This window comes from Salmo salar, chromosome 08 (genome assembly GCF_965601325.2).
Source record: "Salmo salar chromosome 08, fSalSal1, whole genome shotgun sequence".
Lineage (NCBI taxonomy): Eukaryota > Metazoa > Chordata > Actinopteri > Salmoniformes > Salmonidae > Salmo > Salmo salar.
Window position 1 is genome coordinate 34,054,672 of NC_138298.1, and position 24,727 is coordinate 34,079,398.

General features: G+C 49.2%; 1 protein-coding gene across 1 annotated transcript in view; it reads left to right on the forward strand.

Annotated features, from left to right (window-relative positions):
* The window catches only part of LOC123733063 (scavenger receptor cysteine-rich type 1 protein M130), a 44,129-nt gene extending 21,549 nt beyond the window's left edge, over window positions 1-22,580 (forward strand). The window contains exons 9-15 of the mRNA XM_082978285.1: window positions 19,291-19,320; window positions 19,552-19,627; window positions 20,290-20,595; window positions 20,721-20,948; window positions 21,802-22,122; window positions 22,226-22,314; window positions 22,446-22,580. Coding sequence (XP_082834411.1) covers window positions 19,291-19,320; window positions 19,552-19,627; window positions 20,290-20,595; window positions 20,721-20,948; window positions 21,802-22,122; window positions 22,226-22,314; window positions 22,446-22,580 — 1,185 coding nt within the window. The remainder of the gene's footprint in view (window positions 1-19,290; window positions 19,321-19,551; window positions 19,628-20,289; window positions 20,596-20,720; window positions 20,949-21,801; window positions 22,123-22,225; window positions 22,315-22,445) is intronic.
* The last annotated feature ends 2,147 nt before the right edge of the window (window positions 22,581-24,727 follow it).

A 24,727-nucleotide genomic window follows, 5' to 3' on the forward strand; every position in this document is an offset into this window, starting at 1 on the left:
GAACTTAGCTTCAGGACCAGCTGGATGAAGGGACTTTTCTCTATGTTCATCTCTTGGCATTTCAGTGGTGGTCTCTTGTTTTGAGGTGGTTTAGAAATTGATGTCTTGTTTCTGGATATTAATTAGTGATGGCTATTAATTAGTGATGGATATTAATTAGTGATGATATTTATTAGTGATGATATTAATTAGTGATGGATATTAATTAGTGATGGATATTAATTAGTGATGGATATTAATTAGTGATGGACATTAATTAGTGATGGACATTAATTAGTGATGGACATTAATTAGTGATGGATATTAATTAGTGATGGATATTAATTAGTGATGGATATTAATTAGTGTTGATATTAATTAGTGATGGATATTAATTAGTGATGATATTAATTATTGATGGATATTGGTGTAATTCTGTCCTACATGCATTATTTGGGCCTTTTTCTCTGTACTCTAAGAATGTTATTGCAGAATTTCTTCATGCAGTATTTAAATGCTGTATTTAATAATCTTGATTGGTTAGTGGACCCAACAGTTTACCTCCATATAGGGCAATTGGTTCAATTGTAGATTTACCCATGATAAATGTTTTATTAAGTAATAGCCAATCAGCGTTGAGCTAAACTGAGTGATCTCAGCTGTGAATGGTCCTGGCGCACAAAAGAAAAGTGTAAAAGGTGTCGTGGACGAATCAGAATTAGTTGGCTAACATAGATAATTAAGATGTTTTATTAGTATAATATGCTTATTTGAGGTACTTGTCATTAGAAAGTGTCCATTGGACTCTGGTGTCTTTTCAGTTGCACGTCTACCTTAGCTGGGGCTCAGACACTTGGGGCCCAGAGAGGGGAGAGGTCAGATTTGTCATCATGAGAATGTGTCTTTACCTATTCTTAAACCATTTGAAGTGATGGCGTGATTAATGGGGAACCAATGACTTGTCTCCACAATGTCTGTGAGCAAGTCACTCCCTCCTTTTCTTTATTGTGGGGAGGATTATGGCAGTGTCTGGACCCTTGTATGTCCTCTGTTAGATCTCGCACTTATCCTGGGATATTATATGGCCTAGAGGCTCACTCCCTCCAGTGAGCCTGTCCAGGAGTAGGGTCAAGAGGGGGTTTGCTTGAGATGGGAGTATCGAGAGATGACAATTGATATATGCCATTGGATGAAATAGTTCTGTTCAATACCGTACCAGGGAGGGATGGTTCTAAGGAGACCAGATACTGGGCTATACCATTAATCCTGTTGATACAGCAGTTACTGTCTGCTGTGTTTTATTGATATCTGTCATACAAAACGTAACCTTTGTGAACTGTTACTAAGTATCTGTGGTTTGTCAATGTACGTTGAAGGGGGTGTATCGTTGCTATAAAAGATCCCTGTAGCCATTGACTAATCACCTTCCTGGTTCATTCGAGAGAGTGCATTAATGAAGGTCAAGAACCTTTGCAAAAGTATCTTAATTAAGTATTAAAGATGTAGTTTAACTCGGACTGGTGTGTTTGTAACTCCTCATTTGGTAATGCAGAAATTAGCCACAACAAAGGATGCCAGTTTGGCTTTGGCATCAAACCAATTATATCACAAGCCAAACGGCATAATTTGAGAAAAGAAATGTACTAGAAAAAATGAACTAGACCCCCACCTGTCTAGAACATAGAACAAGTCTCTCCTCTACCCCACTAGTCTAGTATATAACTCAACTCTCTCCCCGACCCCCACCAGTCTAGTACATAACTCAACTCTCTCCCTGACCCCCACCAGTCTAGTACATAACTCAACTCTTTCCCTGACCCCCACCAGTCTAGTACACAACTCTCTCCCTGACCCCCACCAGTGTAGTACATATCTCTCTCCCTGACCCCCACCCATCTAGTACAAAACTCACCTCTCTCCCTGACCCCCACCAGTCTAGAACATAACTCAACTCTCTCCCTGACCCCCACCAGTCTAGTACATAACTCTCTCCCTGACCCCCATCAGTCTAGTACATAACTCTCTCCCTGACCCCCACCAGTCTAGTACATAACTCAACTCTCGCCCTGACCCCCACCAGTCTAGTACATAACTCAACTCTCGCCCTGACCCCCACCAGTCTAGTACATAACTCAACTCTCTCTCTGACACCCACCAGTCTAGTACATAACTCTCTCCCTGACCCCCACCAGTCTAGAACATAACTCAACTCTCTCTCTGACACCCACCAGTCTAGTACATAACTCTCTCCCTGACCCCCACCAGTCTAGAACATAACTCACCTCTCTCCCTGACCCCCACCAGTCTAGAACATAACTCAACTCTCTCCCTGACCCCCACCAGTGTAGTACATATCTCTCTCCCTGACCCCCACCAGTCTAGTACATAACTCAACTCTCTCGCTGACCCCCACCAGTCTAGTACATAACTCAACTCACTCCCTGACCCCACCATTCTAGTACATAACTCACCTCTCTCCCTGACCCCCACCAGTCTAGAACATAACTCAACTCTCTCCCTGACCCCCACCAGTCTAGTACATAACTCTCTCCCTGACCCCCACCAGTCTAGTACATAACTCAACTCTCTCCCTGACCCCCACCAGTCTAGTACATAACTCAACTCTCTCCCTGACCCCAACCAGTCTAGTACATAACTCACCTCTCTCCCTGACCCCCACCAGTCTAGTACATAACTCAACTCACTCCCTGACCCCACCATTCTAGTACATAACTCACCTCTCTCCCTGACCCCCACCAGTCTAGAACATAACTCAACTCTCTCCCTGACCCCCACCAGTCTAGTACATAACTCTCTCCCTGACCCCCACCAGTCTAGAACATACCTCAACTCTCTCCCTGACCCCCACCAGTCTAGAACATAACTCAACTCTCTCCCTGACCCCCACCAGTCTAGTACATAACTCAACTCTCTCCCTGACCCCCACCAGTCTAGTACATAACTCTCTCCCTGACCCCCACCAGTCTAGTACATAACTCAACTCACTCCCTGACCCCACCATTCTAGTACATAACTCACCTCTCTCCCTGACCCCCACCAGTCTAGAACATAACTCAACTCTCTCCCTGACCCCCACCAGTCTAGTACATAACTCTCTCCCTGACCCCCACCAGTCTAGAACATAACTCAACTCTCTCCCTGACCCCCACCAGTCTAGAACATAACTCAACTCTCTCCCTGACCCCCAGCAATCAAATACATAACTCAACTCTCTCCCTGACCCCCACCAGTCTAGTACATAACTCTCTCCCTGACCCCCACCAGTCTAGTACGTAACTCACCTCTCTCGCTGACCCCCACCAGTCTAGAACATAACTCAACTCTCTCCCTGACCCCCACCAGTCTAGTACATAACTCTCTCCCTGACCCCCACCAGTCTAGTACATAACTCACCTCTCTCGCTGACCCCCACCTGTCTAGAACATAACTCAACTCTCTCCCTGACCCCCACCAGTCTAGAACATAACTCAACTCTCTCCCTGACCCCCACCAGTCTAGAACATAACTCAACTCTCTCCCTGACCCCCACCAGTCTAGTACATAACTCAACTCTCTCCCAGACCCCCACCAGTATAGTACATAACTCAACTCTCTCCCTGACCCCCACCAGTCTAGTACATAACTCAACTCTCTCCCTGACCCCCACCAGTCTAGTACATAACTCACCTCTCTCCCTGACCCCCACCAGTCTAGTACATAACTCAACTCAGTCCTTTCTCAATAGCAAGGCTATGCTCACTTCATTTGTACATTGCACATTTTCTCCTCAGTTTTCTATCATGTAGTCTGCCACCGTGTAACGTCTGTTTAGGGCCAAATAGTCTTGGGATTTTTATATTTTTTGGGAAAATACTTTTTTTTTTATCCGAGAGATATAAGAAAGATCAGGAAACACATTTCTTTCCTACATGTATTTAACCCCTTATTTGTGGAACTAAACTATCTCCATATATACTTGCATAAATGTGTTAACCTGTTATGGCTAGGGGGCAGTATTTTCACGGCTGGATAAAAAACGTACCCGATTTAATCTGGTTACCACTCCTACCCAGTAACTAGAATATGCATATACTTATTACATATGGATAGAAAACACCCTACAGTTTCTAAAACTGTTTGAATGGTGTCTGTGAGTATAACAGAACTCATTTGGCAGGCAAAAAACTGAGAAGGTTTCATGCAGGAAGTGGCCTGTCTGACAAGGTGTCGTTCTTCTTGTCTCTGTTTATTGAAGAGTGAGGATCTTAGCTGTCCCATGACACTTCCTACGGCTGCCATAGGGTCTCAGAAGGCGGTAAAAAGCTGAATCGTGGCTTTGCAGGCTCTGGCTGAATAAAAGTAGCGCATTTGGGTAGTGGCTGGTTACAGTACTGTGAGACTCAGGCTCGTGCCCGCGTCGACCGAAAGCTTTGTTTACTTTCCTCTGTTTAGCTAAATGGACATTCCCGGTCGGAATATTATCGCTTTTTTACGAGAAAAATGGCATAAAAATGGATTTTAAACAGCGTTTGACATGCTTCGAAGTACGGTAATGGAATATTTAGATTTTTTTTGTCACGAATTGCGCCATGCGCACGACCCTTATTTACCCTTTCAGATAGTGTCTGGAACGCACGAACAAAACGCCGCAATTTGGATATAACGATGGATTATTTTGGACCAAACCAACATTTGTTATTGAAGTAGCAGTCCTGGGAGTGCATTCTGACGAAGACAACAAAAGGTAATCAAACTTTTATAATAGTAAATCTGATATTGGTGAGTGCTAAACTTGCCGTGTGTCTAAATAGCTAGCCCTGTGATGCCGGGCTATGTACTTAGAATATTGCAAAATGTGCTTTCACCAAAACGCTATTTTAAAATCGGACATATCGAGTGCATAGAGGAGTTCTGTATCTATAATTCTTAAAATAATTGTTATGCTTTTTGTGAACGTTTATCGTGAGTAATTTAGTAAATTGTTAGCAAATTCCTCCGGAAGTATGCTAGTTCTGAACGTCACATGCTAATGTAAAAAGCTGTTTTTTGATATAAATATGAACTTGATTGAACAAAACATGCATGTATTGTATAACATAATGTCCTAGGTGTGTCATCTGATGAAGATCATAAAAGGTTAGTGCTGCATTTAGCTGTCTTCTGGGTTTATGTGACATTATATGCTAGCTTGAAAAATGGGTGTCTGATTATTTCTGGCTTTTTGAAATCGGACAGTGTGGTTAGATAAAGGAGAGTCTTGTCTTTGAAATGCTGTGAAATAGTCATATGTTTGAAAAATTGAAGTTTTTGTATTTTTGAGGAATTTGTAATTCGCGCCACGCCTATCATTGGATATTGGAGCAGGTGTTCCGCTAGCGGAACGTCTAGATGTAAGAGGTTAAACTGGTACCAGGAGACCTTCAGACGAGTCTTGTAAAGCTTGTGGACGTCCTAGATCATAACAACCTGTACGTGTTCCTGAGAGACTCACCTTTCCATAGTGGGGTCATGTTAGTGTGTCCTAGATCATAACAACCTGTACGTGTTCCTGAGAGACTCACCTGCTGTGGTCTACATTTTGTTCATCATCAAGCAGACCAGATCATTAGAGATGGTGGGAGAGCCTGTTAGGCTGTTTAAAATGGAAGAATATCATTTATATACTGTAGCATGAGACTAATACCTCTATATACATTTTAACAGGATTTGAGTGACGTTTTCTAAATTGTTTTCATAATTAAAATATAAATATATATATAATACATTTTTCACTGAGACATCATGGTGTGTACATCAATTTAAATCCCAACTTGTAAGGAAAGTATGAATAATAAAAAATCAACAATGTATTGGACAGGCCTATGAGGTCTAAAGGTCTGTCTTTCCAAGACATTCTGTTGATCTGCAAGCAGACCTGGTGATTCTAGATGGTGGGAGAGCCTGTTATTTATTCTGTTATGTTTTTCCACTGAAAACCTATCGACCATATAAGTGGATAGGACCCAGATTGCAGTTCCTATGGCTTCCACTAGATGTCAACAGTCTTTAGACATTGTTTCAGGCTTGTATTCTGAGAAATGAAGAAGAATGAGAGCATTTCATGAGGGTCGGTCGAATGAACCAGAGCTTTTTGGCGCACGACCGGGAGTGTGCCCTCCGTTCTTTTTCCTTTGTATTGAATACTCTATTGTCTGGTTGAAATATTATCGATTATAAAGACAATAGACAATCTGAGGATTAATAAAAAAGATTGTTTGACGTTTCCACGAACTTTACCGGTACTATTAGGATGTATTCTACTGTTGTAACCGCCTTTGAGCCAGTGGATTACTGAACAAAACACGCCAACAGTTTTTTGGACATAAAGAGGGACTTTATCGAACAAAACAAACATTTATTGTGTAACAGGGACTCTTGTGAGTGCAACCAAATGAAGTTCATCAAAGGTAAGTTATTCATTTTATCGCTATTTCTGACTTTCGTTACTCCTCTACTTGGCTTGAAATTGTTTGTATGCTTTTGTAAGCGTGGCGCTGTCCTCAGATAATCGCATGGTATGCTTTCGCCGTAAAGCCTTTTTGAAATCTGATACAGCGGCTGGATTAACAAGAAGTTAATGTCAAACGCTGTTTAAAATCAATTTTTATGCGATTTTCCTCGTAAAATAGCGATAATATTCCAACCGGACAACCTTGTATTCATTCAAACAGGTGAAGAAAAACATGGTGGTCTCTCGTGCCCGTGCATCTCCTGTCTCTGAGCCACTAGGCTGACCACTCACAAACAGAGTTTCTGGACCTTGCCCAGAGACAGCAGAGATCCCATTCCACTTTCTGGCGCCTCCAAAGAGCCAATGGAATCCTTAGAAATTGTCACGTAACAGCAGAGATACTGTAATTTCGATAGAGAGGCAACAGAAGGACCAGAAATTGTCAGACAGGCCACTTCCTGTATGGAATCTTCTCAGGTTTTGGCCTGCCATATGAGTTCTGTTATACTCACAGACATCATGCAAACAGTTTTAGAAACTTCAGAGTGTTTTCTATCCAAATCTACTAATAATATGCAAATATTTGACTCTGGGCCCGAGTAGTAGGCTGTTTAATTTGGGTACGTTTTTTATCCAAACTACTCAATACTGCCCCCGGTCCCAGAAAGGTTAACAAGAAGTTAATCTTTATTTGATGTATAACACTTGTATCTTCATGAAAGTTTATTGTGACTATTTCTGTAATTTGTATTTCGCGCTCTGCTGTTGGCCAGATGGGACGTTAAAAGGTTAAAGGTTAAAACAAATCAGGATGCTTGGTGGATGGATTCAGTGTAGATGTTCTGCTGTGTATCGAGGGGTTCATATGAAAGTGGTAGATTTGTAATTCTTTACAAGAGAAAGTTCTGGATTACTTTTCTGTGGGTGACCTCAGGCTACGGTCTTTGACAATTCAGCTACTTTGTTAATTGTCCTACAACTGTCACCTTATGTAACAACTGATTTACTCTGATTGGACTAGATCCATGTTGAGGTGAGACACGTCTGATTGGACTAGATCCATGTTGAGGTGAGACACATCTGATTGGACTAGATCCATGTTGAGGTGAGACATGGAGAGGAGAGGGGGGAGGAGAGGAGAAGAGAGGGAGAGAAGAGGAGAAGAGTGGAGAAGGGTAGAGGGGGGAGGGGAGGAGAAGAAAAGGAGAGGGGGAGAAGAGGAGAGGAGAGGAGAGGAGAAGGGGAGAAGGGGAGATAAGAAGAGAAGAGAGGGGGAGAAGAGGTGTGAGGGGAGGGGAGGGGAAGAAGAGGAGAGCGGGGAGAAGAGGAGAGGAGAAGGGGAGATAAGAGGAGAAGAGAGGGGGAGAAGAGGAGAGGGGGAGAATGGGGAGGAGAGGAGAGGGGGAGAAGAGGAGAGGAGAAGGGGAGGAGAGGAGAAGGGGAGGAGAGGAGAAGAGAGGGGGAGAATGGGGAGGAAAGGAGGAGAAAAGGTCAGAGGGGAGGGGAAGAAGTGGAGAGGGGGAGAAGAATAGAGGGGGGAGAAGAGGGGAGGAGAGGGTGAGAAGGGGAGAAGAAAGGGGAGAAGAGAGGGGGAGAAGGGAGGGGAGAGGGGGGAGGGGAGGAGAAGAAGAGGAGAGGGGGAGAAGAGGAGAGGAGAGGAGAAGGGGAGAAGGGGAGATAAGAGGAGAAGAGAGGGGGAGAAGAATAGAGGGGGGAGAAGAGGGGAGGAGAGGGTGAGAAGGGGAGAAGAAAGGGGAGAAGAGAGGGGGAGAAGGGAGGGGAGAAGGGGGAAGGGAAGAAGAGGAGAGGGGGAGAAAAGGGGAAGAGAGGGGAGGGGAGAAGGGGAGAAGAGAGGGGGAGAAAAGGAGTGGAGAGGGGGAGAAGAGGAGAGGGGGAGAAGAGTAGAGGGGGGAGAAGAGGAGAAGAGAGACTGGGAGAAGAGGAGGGAGAAGAGGAGAGGGAGAGAAGGAGAAGAGAGGGGGAGAAGAGGAGTAGAGAGGGGGAGAGGAGGAGAGGGGTAGAAGAGGAGAAGAGTAGAGGAGAGGGGAAGGAGAGGAGAGGGGAGGGGGAGAAGAGGAATAGAGAGGGGGAGAGGAGGAGAGGGGTACAAGAGGTGAAGAGTAGAGGAGAGGGGAAGGAGAGGAGAGGGGAGGGGAGAAGAGGAGAAGAGAGGAGTAGAAGAGGAAAGGGGGAGAAGAGGAGAGGGTTCAGAAGGGGAGAAGAGTAGAGGAGAGGGGGAGGAGAGGAGAGGGAGAGAAGAGGAGAGGGGGAGAAGAGACGAAGAGGAGAGGGGGAGAAGAGAGGGGGTGAAGAAGGGGAGAAGAGAGGGGGAGAAAAGGAGTGGAGAGGGGGAGAAGAGGAGAGGGGGAGAAGAGGAGAGGGGGAGAAGGGGAGAAGAGAGGGTGAGAAGAGGAGAGGGGGAGAAGAGGAGAATAGAGTGGGAGAAGAGGAGAAGAGAGGCGGAGAGGGGGAGAAGAGGGGAGGGGGAGAAGGGGAGAAGAGTAGAGGAGAGGGGGAGAAGAAGGTTGGGAGAAGAGAGGGGTAGAAGAGGGGGAGAAGAGGAGAGGAGAGGGGGAAAAGAGGAGAGGGGGAGAAGGGGAGAAGAGAGGGGGAGAAGAGGAGAGGAGAGGGGGAGAACAGGAGAGGGGCAGAAGGGGAGAAGAGTAGAGGAGAGGGGGAGGAGAGGAGAGGGAGAGAAGAGGAGAGGGGGAGAAGAGACGGAGAGAAGAAGCGGAGAAGAGAGTGGGAGAAGAGGAGAGGGGGAGGAGATGAGAGGGGGAGAAGAAAGGGGAGAAGTGGAGAGGGGGAGAAGAGAGGGGAAAAAGAGAAGAGGAGAGGGGAAGAAAAGGAGAGGGGGAGAAGAGGAGAGGGGGAGAAGAGAGGGAGAAGAAAGGGAGAAGAGGGGGAAGAAGAGGAGGGAGAGAAGAGGAGAGGGTGAGAAGAGGAGAAATTGAGAAGAGAGGGGGAGAAGATGATAGGGGGAGAAGAGGAGAGGTGGAGAGGAGGAAAGGGGAGAAGGGGAGAAGAGAGGGGGAGAAGGGAGGGGAGAAGGGAAGAAGAGGAGAGGGGGAGAAAAGGGGAAGAGAGGGGAGGGGAGAAGGGGAGAAGAGAGGGGGAGAAAAGGAGTGGAGAGGGGGAGAAGAGGAGAGGGGGAGAAGAGTAGAGGGGGGAGAAGAGGAGAAGAGAGACTGGGAGAAGAGGAGGGAGAAGAGGAGAGGGAGAGAAGGAGAAGAGAGGGGGAGAAGAGGAGTAGAGAGGGGGAGAGGAGGAGAGGGGTAGAAGAGGAGAAGAGTAGAGGAGAGGGGAAGGAGAGGAGAGGGGAGGGGGAGAAGAGGAATAGAGAGGGGGAGAGGAGGAGAGGGGTACAAGAGGTGAAGAGTAGAGGAGAGGGGAAGGAGAGGAGAGGGGAGAAGAGGAGAGGGTTCAGAAGGGAGAAGAGTAGAGGAGAGGGGGAGGAGAGGAGAGGGAGAGAAGAGGAGAGGGGGAGAAGAGACGGAGAGAAGAGGAGAGGGGGAGAAGAGAGGGGGTGAAGAAGGGGAGAAGAGAGGGGGAGAAAAGGAGTGGAGAGGGGGAGAAGAGGAGAGGGGGAGAAGAGGAGAGGGGGAGAAGGGAGAAGAGAGGGTGAGAAGAGGAGAGGGGGAGAAGAGGAGAATAGAGTGGGAGAAGAGGAGAAGAGAGGCGGAGAGGGGGAGAAGAGGGGAGGGGGAGAAGGGGAGAAGAGTAGAGGAGAGGGGGAGAAGAAGGTTGGGAGAAGAGAGGGGTAGAAGAGGGGGAGAAGAGGAGAGGAGAGGGGGAAAAGAGGAGAGGGGGAGAAGGGGAGAAGAGAGGGGGAGAAGAGGAGAGGAGAGGGGGAGAACAGGAGAGGGGCAGAAGGGGAGAAGAGTAGAGGAGAGGGGGAGGAGAGGAGAGTGAGAGAAGAGGAGAGGGGGAGAAGAGACGGAGAGAAGAAGCGGAGAAGAGAGTGGGAGAAGAGGAGAGGGGGAGGAGATGAGAGGGGGAGAAGAAAGGGGAGAAGTGGAGAGGGGGAGAAGAGAGGGGAAAAAGAGAAGAGGAGAGGGGAAGAAAAGGAGAGGGGGAGAAGAGGAGAGGGGGAGAAGAGAGGGAGAAGAAAGGGAGAAGAGGGGGAAGAAGAGGAGGGAGAGAAGAGGAGAGGGTGAGAAGAGGAGAAATTGAGAAGAGAGGGGGAGAAGATGATAGGGGGAGAAGAGGAGAGGTGGAGAGGAGGAAAGGGGAGAAGGGGAGAAGAGAGGGGGAGAAGAGGAGAGGAGAGGGGGAGAATGGGAGAGGGGGAGAATGGGAGAAGAGGAGAGGGGGAGAAGGGTAGATGAGAGGGGGAGAAGAGGAGACGGGGAGAAGGGGAGAAGAGGAGAGTAGAGGGGGAGGAAAGGAGAGGGGGAGAAAGGAGAGGGGGAGAAGATGAGAGGGGGAGAAAGGGAGAAGAGAGGGGGAGAAGGGGAGAAGAGAGGGGGAGAAGAGGAGAGGGGGAGAAGGGGAGAAGAGGAGAGTAGAGGGGGAGAAGAGGAGAGGGGGAGAAGGGGAGAAGAGGAGAGTAGAGGGGGAGAAGAGGAGAGGGGGAGAATGGGAGAGGGGGAGAAGAGGAGAGGGGAGGGGGAGAAAAGGAGAGGAAAGGGCAGAAGAGGAGAAGAGTTGAGGAGTGGGGGAGGAGAGGAGAGGTGGAGAAGAAGTTTGGGAGAGGAGAAGGGGAGAAGAGTGTGAGAAGAGGAGAGCAGAGGGGGAGAGAGAGGAGAAGAGAGGGGGAGAAGAGGAGAGGGGGAGAAGGGGAGAAGAGAGGGGGCGAAGAGGGGGAGAAGAGGAGTGGAGAGGGGGAGAACAGGAGAGGGGCAGAAGGGGAGAAGAGGAGAGGAGAGAGGGGAGAAGAGGCGGAGAAAGAGGAGAGGGGTAGAAGAGAGGGGGAGAAGAGGGGTGAGAGAAGAGAGGGGGAGAAGAGAGGGGGAGGAGAGGAGAGTGGGAGAAGAGGACAAGAGAGGGGGAAGAGGAGAGGAGAGGGTGAAAAGAGAGGGGGAGAAGAGGAAAAGAGAGCGGGGGAAGAGAAGAGGAGAGGGGGAGAAGAGGAGAGGGGGAGAAGAGAGGGTGAGAATAGAATGAGAGGGGGAGATGAGGAGAAGAGGGGGAGAAGAGAGAAGAGAAGATGAGAGGGGGAGAAGAGAGGGGAGAAGAGGAAAAGAGAGGGAGAGAATAAGAGAGGGGGAGAAGAGGAGAAGATAGGGGAGAAGAGGAGAGGGGAGGAGAGAGGGGGAGAAGAAGCAGAGAAGAGAGGGGGAGAAGAGGAGAGGAGAGGGGGAGAAGAGAGGGGAGAAGAGGAGAGGGGGAGAAGAGAGGGGAGAAGAGGAGAGGGGGAGAAGAGAGGGGAGAAGAGGAGAGGGGGAGAAGAGGAGAGGGGAAGAAGGGGAGAAGAGGAGAATAGAGGGGGAGAAGAGGAGAAGAGAGGCGGAGAAGGGGAGAAGAGGGGAGGGGGAGAAGAAGGTTGGGAGAAGAGAGGGGAGAAGAGGAGAGGGGGAGAAGAGGAGAGGTAGAGAAGAGGAGAGGGTGAGAAGTGGAGAAGAGAGGGGAGAAGAGGAGAGGGTGAGAAGAGGAGAATTGGAGAAGAGAGGGGGAGAAGAGGAGAGGGAGAGAAGTGGGAGTAGAGGGGGAGAAGAGGAGAGGGGGAGAAGAGAGGGGGAGAAGAGGAGAGGGGGAGAAGAGAAGGGGAGAAGAGGAGATGGGGAGTAAGGGAGAAAAGTGGGGAGAAGAGGAGAGGGGGAGAAGAGAGGGGAGAAGAGAAGAGGAGAGGGGGAGAAGAGGAGAGGAGAAGAAGGGGAGAAGAGGAGAATAGAGGGGGAGAAGAGGAGAAGAGAGGCGGAGAGGGGGAGGGGAGAAGAAGGTTGGGAGAAGAGAGGGGGAGAAGTGGGGAGAAGAGGAGAGGGGAGAAGAGGAGAGGTAGAGAAGAGGAGAGGGTGAGAAGAGAAGGGGAGAAGAGGAGTAAGGGAGAAGAGAGGGGGAGAAGAGAGGGGGAGAAGAGAGAAGAGAAGATGAGAGGGGGAGAAGAGAGGGGAGAAGAGGAGAAGAGAGGAAGGGAAGAGGAGAGGGGAGAAGAAGGGGGAAAAGAGGAGAAGAGAGGAAGGGAAGAGGAGAGGGAGAGAAGAAGGGGGAGAAGAGAGGAGAGGGGGAGAAGAGGAGAGGGGGAGAAGGGGAGAAGAGAGGGTGAGGAGAGGAGAAGGGGGGAAGAGAGGGGGAAAGAGGAGAAGAGAGGGGGAAGAGGAGAGGAGAGGGGGAGAAGAGGAGAGGGGGAGAAGAGGGGTGGGAGAAGAGAGGGGGAGAAGAGGAGAGGTAGAGAAGAGGAGAGGGTGAGAAGTGGAGAAGAGAGGGGAGAAGAGGAGAGGGTGAGAAGAGGAGAATTGGAGAAGAGAGGGGGAGAAGAGGAGAGGGAGAGAAGTGGGAGTAGAGGGGGAGAAGAGGAGAGGGGGAGAAGAGAGGGGGAGAAGAGGAGAGGGGGAGAAGAGAAGGGGAGAAGAGGAGATGGGGAGTAAGGGAGAAAAGTGGGGGAGAAGAGGAGAGGGGGAGAAGAGAGGGGAGAAGAGAAGAGGAGAGGGGGAGAAGAGGAGAAGAGAAGAAGGGGAGAAGAGGAGAATAGAGGGGGAGAAGAGGAGAAGAGAGGCGGAGAGGGGGAGGGGAGAAGAAGGTTGGGAGAAGAGAGGGGAGAAGTGGGGAGAAGAGGAGAGGGGGAGAAGAGGAGAGGTAGAGAAGAGGAGAGGGTGAGAAGAGAAGGGGAGAAGAGGAGTAAGGGAGAAGAGAGGGGGAGAAGAGAGGGGGAGAAGAGAGAAGAGAAGATGAGAGGGGGAGAAGAGAGGGGTGAAGAGGAGAAGAGAGGAAGGGAAGAGGAGAGGGGAGAAGAAGGGGAAAGAGGAGAAGAGAGGAAGGGAAGAGGAGAGGGAGAGAAGAAGGGGGAGAAGAGAGGAGAGGGGGAGAAGAGGAGAGGGGGAGAAGGGGAGAAGAGAGGGTGAGGAGAGGAGAAGGGGGAAGAGAGGGGGAAAGAGGAGAAGAGAGGGGGAAGAGGAGAGGAGAGGGGGAGAAGAGGAGAGGGGGAGAAGAGGGGTGGGAGAAGAGAGGGGGAGAAGAGAGGAGGAGAAGAGGAGAAGAGAGGGGGAGAAGAGGAGAAGAGAGGGGGAGGAGATGGGGAGAAGAGGAGAAGAGTAGAGGAGAGGGGGAGGAGAGGAGAGGGGGAGAAGAGGGGGAGAAGAGGAGAGGGGCAGAAGGGGAGAAGAGTAGAGGAGGTGGGAGGAGAGGGAGAGAAGAGTGTGACAATAGGAGAGGAGAGGGGGAGAAGAGGAGAAGAGAGGGGGAGAAGAAGGGGAAAGAGAGGGGGAGAAGAGGAGAGGAGAGGGGGAGAAGAGAAAAAGAGAGGGGGAGAAGAGGAGTAGAGAGGGGGAGAGGAGGATAGGGGGAGAAGAGGAGAAGAGTAGAAGAGAGGGCGAGGAGAGGAGAGGGGGAGCAGGGGAGAAGAGAGGGGGAGAAGAGGAGAGGAGAGGGGTAGAACAGGAGAGGGGCAGAAGGGGAGAAGAGTAGAGGAGAGGGGGAGGAGAGGAGAGGAGAGGGAGTGAAGGGGAGAGAAGAGAGGGGGAGAAGAAGCAGAGAAGAGAGGGGAGAAGAGGAGAGGAGAGGGGGAGAAGAGAGGGGAGAAGAGGAGAGGGGGAGAAGAGAGTGGGAGAGGGGAGCAGGGGAGAAGAGAGGGAGAGAAGAGTGGGAGAAGAGGAGAGGAGAGGGGTAGAACAGGAGAGGGGCAGAAGGGGAGAAGAGAAGAGGAGAGGGGAGGAGAGGAGAGGGAGAGAAGGGGAGAGGGGGAGAAGAGAGGGAGAAGAAGGAGAGAGAGAGGGGGAGAAGAGGAGAGGAGAGGGGGAGAAGAGAGGGAGAAGAGGAGAGGGGGAGAAGGGGAGAAGAGAGGGGGAGAAGAGGAGAGGGGAAGAAGGGGAGAAGAGGAGAATAGAGGGGGAGAAGAGGAGAAGAGAGGCGGAGAGGGGGAGAAGAGGGGAGGGGGAGAAGAAGGTTGGGAGAAGAGGGGGAGAAGTGGGGGAGAAGAGGAGAGGGGAGAAGAGGAGAGGTGGGGAGAAGAGGAGAGGGGGATAAGAGTAGAAGAGGGGTAGAAGAGGAGAGGGGGAGGAGAGGAGAGGGAGAGAAGAGGAGAGGGGGAGAAGAGAAGGAGAGGGGGGAGTAGAGGAGAGGAAAGGGGGAGAAGAGAAGGAGAGGGGGAGAGGGGGAGTAGAGGAGAGGAGAGGGAGAGAAGAGGATAGGGGGAGGAGAGGAGAAGAGAGGGGGAGAAGCGGAGAAGAGAGGGTGGGAAGAGAAGAGGAGAGGGGGAGAAGCGAGGGAGAAGAGAAGGGAGAAGAGGAGAGGGAGAGAAGAGGAGAGGGGGAGAAGAAGGGTGGGAGAAGAAAGGGGGAGAAGAAGGGGAGAAGAGAGGGGGAGAAGAGAGGGGGAGAAGGGGAGAAGAGGAGAGTAAAGGGGGAGAAGAGGAGAGGAGAGGGGGAGAAGAGGAGAGGGGGAGAAGAGGAGAGGAGAGGGAGGAGAAGAGAGGGGGAGAAGAGGAGAAGAGAGGGAGAGGGGGAGAAGAGGAGAAGAGAGGGGGAGAAGAGGAGAAGAGAGGGGGAGAAAAGAAGAGGAGAGGGGGAGAAGAGGAGAGGGGGAGAAGAGAGGGAGAGGAGAGGTAGAGAAGAGGAGAGGGGGAGAAGAGAAGGGGAGGAGGAGGAGAGGAGAGGAGAGGGGGAGAAGAGGAGAGGGAGGGGAGAAGAGAGGGAGAGGAGAGGTAGAGAAGAGGAGAGGGGGAGAAGAGAAGGGGAGGGGGTGAGGAGGAGAGGAGAGAGGGGGAGAAGAGGAGAAGAGAGGGGGAGAAGAGGAGAAGAGAGGGGAGAAGAGGAGAAGAGAGGGGAGAAGAGGAGAAGAGAGGGGAGAAGAGGAGAAGAGAGGGGGAGAAGAGAGGGGGAGAAGAGGAGAAGAGAGGGGGAGAAGAGAGGGGGAGAAGAGGAGAAGAGAGGGGGAGAAGAGGAGAAGAGAGGGGGAGAAGAGGAGAAGAGAGGGGGAGAAGAGAAGAGGAGAGGAGAAGAAGGGGGGTGGGAGAAGAGGAGTGGGGAGAAGAGGAGTGGGGAGAAGAGGAGAGGGGGAGAAGAGGAGAGGGGGATAAGAGTAGAAGAGGGGTAGAAGAGGAGAGGGGGAGGAGAGGAGAGGGAGAGAAGAGGAGAGGGGGAGAAGAGAAGGAGAGGGGGAGTAGAGGAGAGGAAAGGGGGAGAAGAGAAGGAGAGGGGGAGAGGGGGAGTAGAGGAGAGGAGAGGGAGAGAAGAGGATAGGGGGAGGAGAGGAGAAGAGAGGGGGAGAAGCGGAGAAGAGAGGGTGGGAAGAGAAGAGGAGAGGGGGAGAAGCGAGGGAGAAGAGAAGGGAGAAGAGGAGAGGGAGAGAAGAGGAGAGGGGGAGAAGAAGGGTGGGAGAAGAAAGGGGGAGAAGAAGGGGAGAAGAGAGGGGGAGAAGAGAGGGGGAGAAGGGGAGAAGAGGAGAGTAAAGGGGGAGAAGAGGAGAGGAGAGGGGGAGAAGAGGAGAGGGGGAGAAGAGGAGAGGAGAGGGAGGAGAAGAGAGGGGGAGAAGAGGAGAAGAGAGGGAGAGGGGGAGAAGAGGAGAAGAGAGGGGGAGAAGAGGAGAAGAGAGGGGGAGAAAAGAAGAGGAGAGGGGGAGAAGAGGAGAGGGGGAGAAGAGAGGGAGAGGAGAGGTAGAGAAGAGGAGAGGGGGAGAAGAGAAGGGGAGGAGGAGGAGAGGAGAGGAGAGGGGGAGAAGAGGAGAGGGAGGGGAGAAGAGAGGGAGAGGAGAGGTAGAGAAGAGGAGAGGGGGAGAAGAGAAGGGGAGGGGGTGAGGAGGAGAGGAGAGGGGGAGAAGAGGAGAGGGAGGGGAGAAGAGAGCGGGGGTAGAGGAGAGGGGGAGAAGAGGAGAAGAGAGGGGGAGAAGAGGAGAGGGAGAGAAGAGGAGAGGGGGAGGAGAGGAGAGGGGGAGGAGAGGGGGATAAGAGGAGAGGAGAGGGAGAGGAGAAGAGGAGAGGAGAGGGAGAGGAGAAGAGGAGAGGGAGAGGAGAAGATTGGGGGAGGAGAGGAGAGGGGGAGAAAAGGAGAAGAGGGGGAGAGGAGAGGAGAAGAGAGGGGAGAAGGGGGAGAAGAGGGAGAGAAGAGGAGAGGGGGTGAAGAGGAGAGGAGGGGAGAAGAGAGTGGGAGAAGGGGGAGGAGAGGGGAGGAGAGGGGGAGAAGAGTAGAAGAGAGGGGGAGAAGAGTAGAAGAGAGGGGGAGAAGAGTAGAAGAGAGGGGGAGAAGAGGAGAAGAGAGGGGGAGAACAGGAGAAGAGAGGGGGAGAAGAGAAGAGGAGAGGAGAAGAAGGGGGGTGGGAGAAGAGGAGTGGGGAGAAGAGGAGTGGGGAGAAGAGGAGAGGGGGAGAAGAGGAGAGGGGGATAAGAGTAGAAGAGGGGTAGAAGAGGAGAGGGGGAGGAGAGGAGAGGGAGAGAAGAGGAGAGGGGGAGAAGAGAAGGAGAGGGGGAGTAGAGGAGAGGAAAGGGGGAGAAGAGAAGGAGAGGGGGAGAGGGGGAGTAGAGGAGAGGAGAGGGAGAGAAGAGGAGAGGGGGAGGAGAGGAGAAGAGAGGGGGAGAAGATGAGAAGAGGAGAGGAGAAGAGAGGGGGAGAAGATGAGAGGAGAGGGGGAGAAGAGGAGAGGAGAAGAGAGGGGGAGAAGCGGAGAAGAGAGGGTGGGAAGAGAAGAGGAGAGGGGGAGAAGCGAGGGAGAAGAGAGGGGAGAAGAGGAGAGGGAGAGAAGAGGAGAGGGGGAGAAGAAGGGTGGGAGAAGAAAGGGTGAGAAGAGGAGAGGAGAAGAGAGTGGGAGAAGAAGGGGAGAAGAGAGGGGGAGAAGAGAGGGGGAGAAGGGGAGAAGAGGAGAGTAAAGGGGGAGAAGAGGAGAGGAGAGGGGGAGAAGATGAGAGGAGAGGGAGGATGGGAGGGGAAGAAGAGGAGAGGGGGAGAAGAGGAGAGGGGGAGAAGAGGAGAGGGGGAGAAGGGGAAGAGAGGGGGAGAAGGGGAGAAGAGAGGGGGAGAAGAGGAGAGGGGCAGAAGGGGAGAAGAGGAGAGGAGAGGGGGAGGAGAGGAGGGGGAGAGAAGAAGGTGAGAAGAGAGATTGGGAGAAGAGAGGGGGAGAAGAGGAGAAGAGAGGGGGGAGAGGTGGAGAGGAGAAGAAGGGGGGAGAATGCGGGAGGGGGGAGAAGAGGAGAGGGAGAGAAGAGGAGAGGGGGAGAAGGGGGGAGAGAGGAGAGGGGAGGAAAGTGGAGGAGAGGGGAGAGGAGAGAGGGAGAAGGGGAGAAGAGAGGGGGCAGAGAGGAGAGGGGAAGAAGCATAGAGGGTGAGATGTGTAGAGGGGGAGAAGAGGAGAGGAGGGGGAGAAGAGGAGGGGGGGAGAAGAGGACAGGAGAGGAGAGGGGGAGAAGAGGAGAGGAGAGGGAGAGAAGAAGAGAGGGGGAGAGGGGGAGAAGAGGAGAGGTGAGGGAGAGAAGAGGAGAATAGAGAGAGAGAGGAGAGTGGTTAGAAGAGAAGAGTAGAGGAGTGGAGGGAGGAGAGGGGAGGATAGTGGATAAGATTGGTTGAGAAGGGGGGAGAAGAGGGAGAGGAAGGGACTTGAGAGGAGAAGAGAGGGGGAGAAGGGGGGAGAAGAGGAGAGGAGAGGAGAGGGGGAGAAGGGGGGAGAAGAGGAGAGGAGAGGGGGAGAAGAGGAGAGAGGGGATGGGAGGGGAAGAAGAGGAGAGGTGGAGAAGAGAGGGGGAGAAGAGGAGAGGGGGAGAAGAGGAGAGTGGGAGGAGAGGAGAAGAGAGGGGGGATGGGAGGGGAAGAAGAGGAGAGGGGGAAGGGGAGGGGAAGAAGAGTAGAGGGGGAGAAGAGGAGCGGGGGAGGAGAGGGGGAGAAGAGGAGAGGAGAGGGGAGGGGGAGAAGAGGAGAGGGGGAGAAGAGGAGAAGAGAGGGTGAGAAGAGAAGAAGAGGGGGAGAAGAGGAGAAGCGAGGGGGAGAAGAGAGGGGAGAAGAGAAGAAGAGAGAGGTAGAAGTGGAGAGGGGCAGAAGAGAGCGGAGAAGAAAAGAGGAGAGAGTGAGAAGAGGAGAGGAGAGGTGGAGAAGAGGAGAGGAGAGGGGGAGAAGAGGAGAGGAAAGGGGGAGAAGAGGAGAGGGGGAGAAGAGAGGGAGAGAGTTGAGGGTAGAGGGGGAGAAGAGTAGAGGGGGAGGGGAAGAAAAGGAGACGAGAGGGTTAGAAGACGAGTGGGGAGAAGATTACAAGACAGTGGTAGAAGAGAGGGGGCAAAGTGAGAGGAGAGGAGAGGAGAGGAGAGGAGAGGAGAGGAGAGAGGGGCAGAAGGGGAGAAGAGGAGAAATGGAGAAGAGGAGGGAGAAGGGAAGAGGAGAGGGGGAGAAGAGAGGGGAAAGTCACTGAGCTCTTCATTAAGGCCATTCTACTGCCAATGTTTGTCTATGGAGATTGCATGGCTGAGTGCTTGATTTATACATCTGTCAGGAAGGGGTGTGGCGGAAATAGAATCCACTAATTTGAAGGGGTGTCCACATACTTTTGTATATATAGTGTATGTACACATGGGTGTTGTTGCACCATACCAACGATAAGCCTGTCTTCCCCATCACATCATGAAAGGTCATGTTGATGTTCATTTAACCTCTGTCTCTCTCTTCCTCTGACTCCTCCCTTTCTCCTTTGTTTCTCTCTATCTCTCTGTCTCTTTCTCTCTCTTTCTCCTCTGTCTCTCTCTTTCTCCTCAGATCTCCAGGCTCAAAGCGTCAGTCCACCAGGTAGGTAGAGTATAAATCTACAGTGATTATAGCAGTTCAATATTAGTCAACTTTATTATCCCACATGGAGAAATTCATGTGTCCATACAAACCATTCTAAACCCCAATAACAAGTAGTGTTTTATGGAACTACTAATACTTGTCAACCACAAAGCACTACTGCTGTTAGAATAACAGAATCACTGTCATCATCTGTCCTCACCACTGTGTTTTCCTCTCTGCTGTTTACAGCTGAATACTCAGTCAGACTGGTGGATGGGACCACTTCCTGTTCTGGGACAGTGGAAGTCTTCTCCAGAGGAGAGTGGTTGGGTCTATGTCCTGGGTGGTGGAGCATGATGAGAGATGTTAAGGTTGTGTGTAGAGAGCTGGACTGTGGGAATCCTGTAGCTGCATCTAGAGGACCTCTGTTTGAAGATGGAAGAAGAGGAGTCAGAATATTTAGTATTTGTAGTGGAGATGAGTCTTCTATTAGACAGTGTGGCATCATAGATGGACCTGGTTTCTGTAATGGTGGATATTATCATCATGTGACCTGTTCAGGTAAGAGACTGGTCATATTGAGAGATTTATTTATACATTATACAATATTACCATGTATCATGTTTTATGTGTTTTTATTTCATTTAAATAGAGGGAGATGTCAGATGTATTTAAACATTATATTTGTGTTTGTCATATTGGTTTATGGGAGATGTTCATGGGCAGATCATTGTAGTTCAGATGGTACTGAAGTGAAGCTGCCTGATGGATGTCCAGCTGTTTATTTTCTATAAAGTGAAGTGAACTTATTCCTGTCTCCTGCCTGCATTATTCCCAACCCTATCCTGAGTGACTAAGAACCCATTTCTACCTCTTACAGTATCAAACATAGCAAACTACAATCTTTTATCCAACATATTTGTGTTTAGTCCTTGACAGTGTCATCAACAAAACTGATTGAATGTTCAACCAAGTCTTTTTCTCCAGAGTCTGTGCGGCTTGTGGATGGAGCTGGTCTCTGCTCTGGGAGAGTGGAGGTGAAGTCCAATCAGTCCTGGGCCTCAGTGTGTGAAGCTGACTTTGACCGGCAGGATGCAGAGGTAGTCTGTGGGGAGCTTGGCTGTGGGGCTCCTGCAGCTCTACAGGGGGGGCTCTATGGAGAAGGTGAGGGTCAGACCTGGGATAAAGAGTTCCAGTGTAAAGGCAAAGAGTCCCTTCTCCTGGACTGTGACACCTCAGACAGAGAAAACAACACCTGTGTACCTGGTAATGCTGTTGGACTCACCTGCTCAGGTAAGAAACAGTTTGTCACTCAATCAACATTGTTTCTCACCTGGAGTGAAGAATATGAGAGACAATATAGGTGTGTTTTAGTGAGAAAATAGTAAGATTACTGTCTCTCTCTTTTCTTTTCTCAGAGCCTGATGATGTGAGGCTGGTGGGAGGAGGCAGTCGCTGTGCTGGTGGAGTGGAGCGGTACGACCAGGGAGAGTGGAGGACTGTGGGATCTGACTGGGACCAGGAGGGTGTAGCTGCAGTAGTGTGTAGACAGCTGGGTTGTGGCTCCACTGTTCCAGTTCTACCTGGAAACACCACTAGAGGGTTTGGAGTTATCTGTAATGGGGATGAGCCTGTACTGAGGGAGTGTGGGAGAAGTTATTATCTCCTTCCTGGACTCACAGTGATCTGCTCAGGTAATAACAAGATAGACTATATGGCCAAAAGTATGTGGACATCAGTGGATTTGGCTCTTTCAGCACACCTGTTGCTGACAGGTGTATAAAATCAAGCACACTGCCATGCAATCTCCATAGACAAACACAGTCAGTAAAATGTCCTTACTGAAGATCTCAGTGGCAAGTCTAGGAGCAACAACGGCTCAGCCGTGAAGTGGTAGACAACACAAGCTCCCAGAACGGACCGCTGAGGGCTGAACCACGTAGAGCATAAAAATAATCCTCTGTTGTAAAACTCACTGCTGAGTTCCACATACTTTAGTCCATGTATTATATCTCCTTCCTGGACTCACAGTGATCTGCTCAGGAAATATCAACATATTATAATTATATTCAACTGATTTCCTTCATTCATACAACTTCCTCTGCACCTCTCATGATGACTGTTTAGCTTGTCAGTCTGCTTTACTAAATAGATCACTTAGTCAAGTAGGAATCAAATACAACTTAAATATCCCAGAATGCTTTGTATTTGAGTGTTATCTCAGTGAACGTCTCTACTCACTACCACTGTCACATGTCATGTTATTGTCATATCTAAATGAGGAAAGTAGTTGAGGAGCTACGTTTTCTTTTTCTCTCCTCTTGTTCCAGATGTCCTGCTGAAGCCTGATATCAACATATGTTGTCTCAGTGACTGTAGGCCCACTATTCATGTTGCCCTGTGAGGGAGGGTGGCTAGCACTGTTACATGCTGATGTTATTGTCATATCTATAGGAAACTAGTTGAAGAGGTTTCTCTTGTTCTCTGTTATTGTTACAGATCTCCTGGTCCAGCCTGATATCTCCCTGACTGACTCAATGGGAGGGGTCTCCAGGGGACACCAGGGGCCCGAGATGTTCAGGGGCTACAGCTTCACCATCACCTGCTCCACTCAGCCACAGTACCCAGGAGGCTCCTTCCTCCTCACGTTCACCGGCTCCAACAGAACCCAGACCCAGCCAGCTGTCAATCACTCCGCTGCCTTCCTCTTCCCTGCTGCAGATGACTCCCACCAAGGGACCTACAGATGTGTTTATGACAATTATGTTTTCTCTCATAACTTCTCCTCTGAGAGTGAGCTCCTCTCCCTCACCATCACAGGTAACTGAACATGAACCAGACTTATAACTTTGTCATTGACAGATTTCCCACAGATCTATGTGATGATGATCAGTCCCCTCATCAAAGGTGTTTCTGTTTGCAGCCTCTCCTCTGCCAGCCTTCATCATCAGACATGTTGTAGTGCTGCTGATCCTACTAACAGCCATCACCACCTCCTACCTGTACTACAAGGTAAAGACATTTACTCAGACGTTACAAGTCATTTAAACTAGAGGGAGAGGGTGAGGGGGAGAGGGAGGGAGGGAGAGAGAATGGAGATACTAGAGAGTAAATGTCTGACTGTTGGTGCTGTGTCTCCCTAGCCCACCAGGAGGCAGAAGAGAGTGAACAGGGTGAGCAGCATGGATCTTTATGTCAATGCCATGGAGATGGTCTCTCTGAGCTCCAGAGCTGAAGCTGGACCGGGAGAGGAGAGAGCAGCCCAGGGGACGGAGTAGGAGTAGAATGAAGCTGACCCTACATGCTGATCTTAGGTCAGTTTTGTGTTTTAAATGGATGGTCAGCAGTGGACTGGTGTTTAAAATGTGGTGACAAACCTGAAGTGGTTCTAATTTTAATAACAAGTTCAGAATTAGTTTCTCTTTCTAGGACCTTGGAACAAATCTAAAAGGAGTGACTGCAACCACCATTATTCCTTTTAGTTTGGTTTTTACCACCAGAGAAACATGGGGTTCTGGGTAACATGGGGTTCTGGGTAACATGGGGTTCTGGGTAACATGGGGTTTTGGGTAACATTGGGTTTGGGTAACATGGGGTTCTGGGTAACATGGGGTTCTGGGTAACATGGGGTTCTGGGTTACATGGGGTTTGGGTAACATGGGGTTCTCGGTAACATGCGGTTCTGGGTAACATGGGGTTCTGGGTAACATGGGGTTCTGGGTAACATTGGGTTCTGGGTAACATGGGGTTATGGGTAACATGGGGTTATGGGTAACATGGGGTTCTGGGTAACATGGGGTTCTGGGTAACATGGGGTTCTCGGTAACATGGGGTTCTGGGTAACATGGGGTTCTGGGTAACATGGGGTTCTGGGTAACATGGGGTTCTGGGTAACATGGCGTTTTGGGTAACATGGGGTTTTGGGTAACATGGGGTTCTGGGTAACATGGGGTTCTGGGTAACATGGGGTTTGGATTATTTTAAGAGAGTAGCTCAATTACGTCTGTTTTGTGTTCCAGAATAAATTGAAGTTTTGAATATATTGCTTTTTGCTTTTGTCTTAGATTCTTATTTAGTGTCTTAGATTCTTTATCTTATTTAGTGTCTCTTAGATTCTTTATCTTATTTAGTGTCTCTTAGATTCTTTATCTTATTTAGTGTCTCTTAGATTCTTTATCTTATTTAGTGTCTCTTAGATTCTTTATCTTATTTAGTGTCTCTTAGATTCTTTATCTTATTTAGTGTCTCTTAGATTCTTTATCTTATTTAGTGTCTCTTAGATTCTTTATCTTATTTAGTGTCTCTTAGATTCTTTATCTTATTTAGTGTCTTAGATTCTTTATCTTATTTAGTCTCTTAGATTCTTTATCTTATTTAGTGTCTCTTAGATTCTTTATCTTATTTAGTGTCTCTTAGATTCTTTATCTTATTTAGTGTCTCTTAGATTCTTTATCTTATTTAGTGTCTCTTAGATTCTTTATCTTATTTAGTGTCTCTTAGATTCTTTATCTTATTTAGTGTCTCTTAGATTCTTTATCTTATTTAGTGTCTCTTAGATTCTTTATCTTATTTAGTGTCTCTTAGATTCTTTATCTTATTTAGTGTCTCTTAGATTCTTTATCTTATTTAGTGTCTCTTAGATTCTTTATCTTATTTAGTGTCTCTTAGATTCTTTATCTTATTTAGTGTCTCTTAGATTCTTTATCTTATTTAGTGTCTCTTAGATTCTTTATCTTATTTAGTGTCTCTTAGATTCTTTATCTTATTTAGTGTCTCTTAGATTCTTTATCTTATTTAGTGTCTCTTAGATTCTTTATCTTATTTAGTGTCTCTTAGATTCTTTATCTTGAAGTGTTTCCATTATTAGTCCATGTATTATTATAATCATCTGTTCATTCTTTGTATTTTGAAACATTTTTTAATAAAGGGGTTTGTTGTTGTTTACCTCTCATGATGTTATTGATTATAAATGTTATAATATTGATTATGATGTAGATTATTGTTATGATGTTGTTAGTAGTATATAGATAATAATTTAATTGATTATAAATGTTATGATATTGATTATGATGTAGATTATTGTTATGATGTTGTTAGTAGTCTAGAGATAATAATTTAATTGATTATAAATGTTATGATATTGATTATGATGTAGATTATTGTTATGATGTTGTTAGTAGTATATAGATAATGATGTTATTGATTATAAATGTAATGATATTGATTATTGATTATGATGTAGATTATTGTTATGATGTTGCTCTCTAAACTGCCATGTAATCAACTGAATGCTTTTAATAAAATGACAGGCTGTCAGTCTTGTGTGATTCCCCTCTTGGACAGACTACAACATACAGTATGAATTAACTGAGATCAGTCTTGTGTGATTCCCCTCTTGGACAGACTACAACATACAGTATGAATT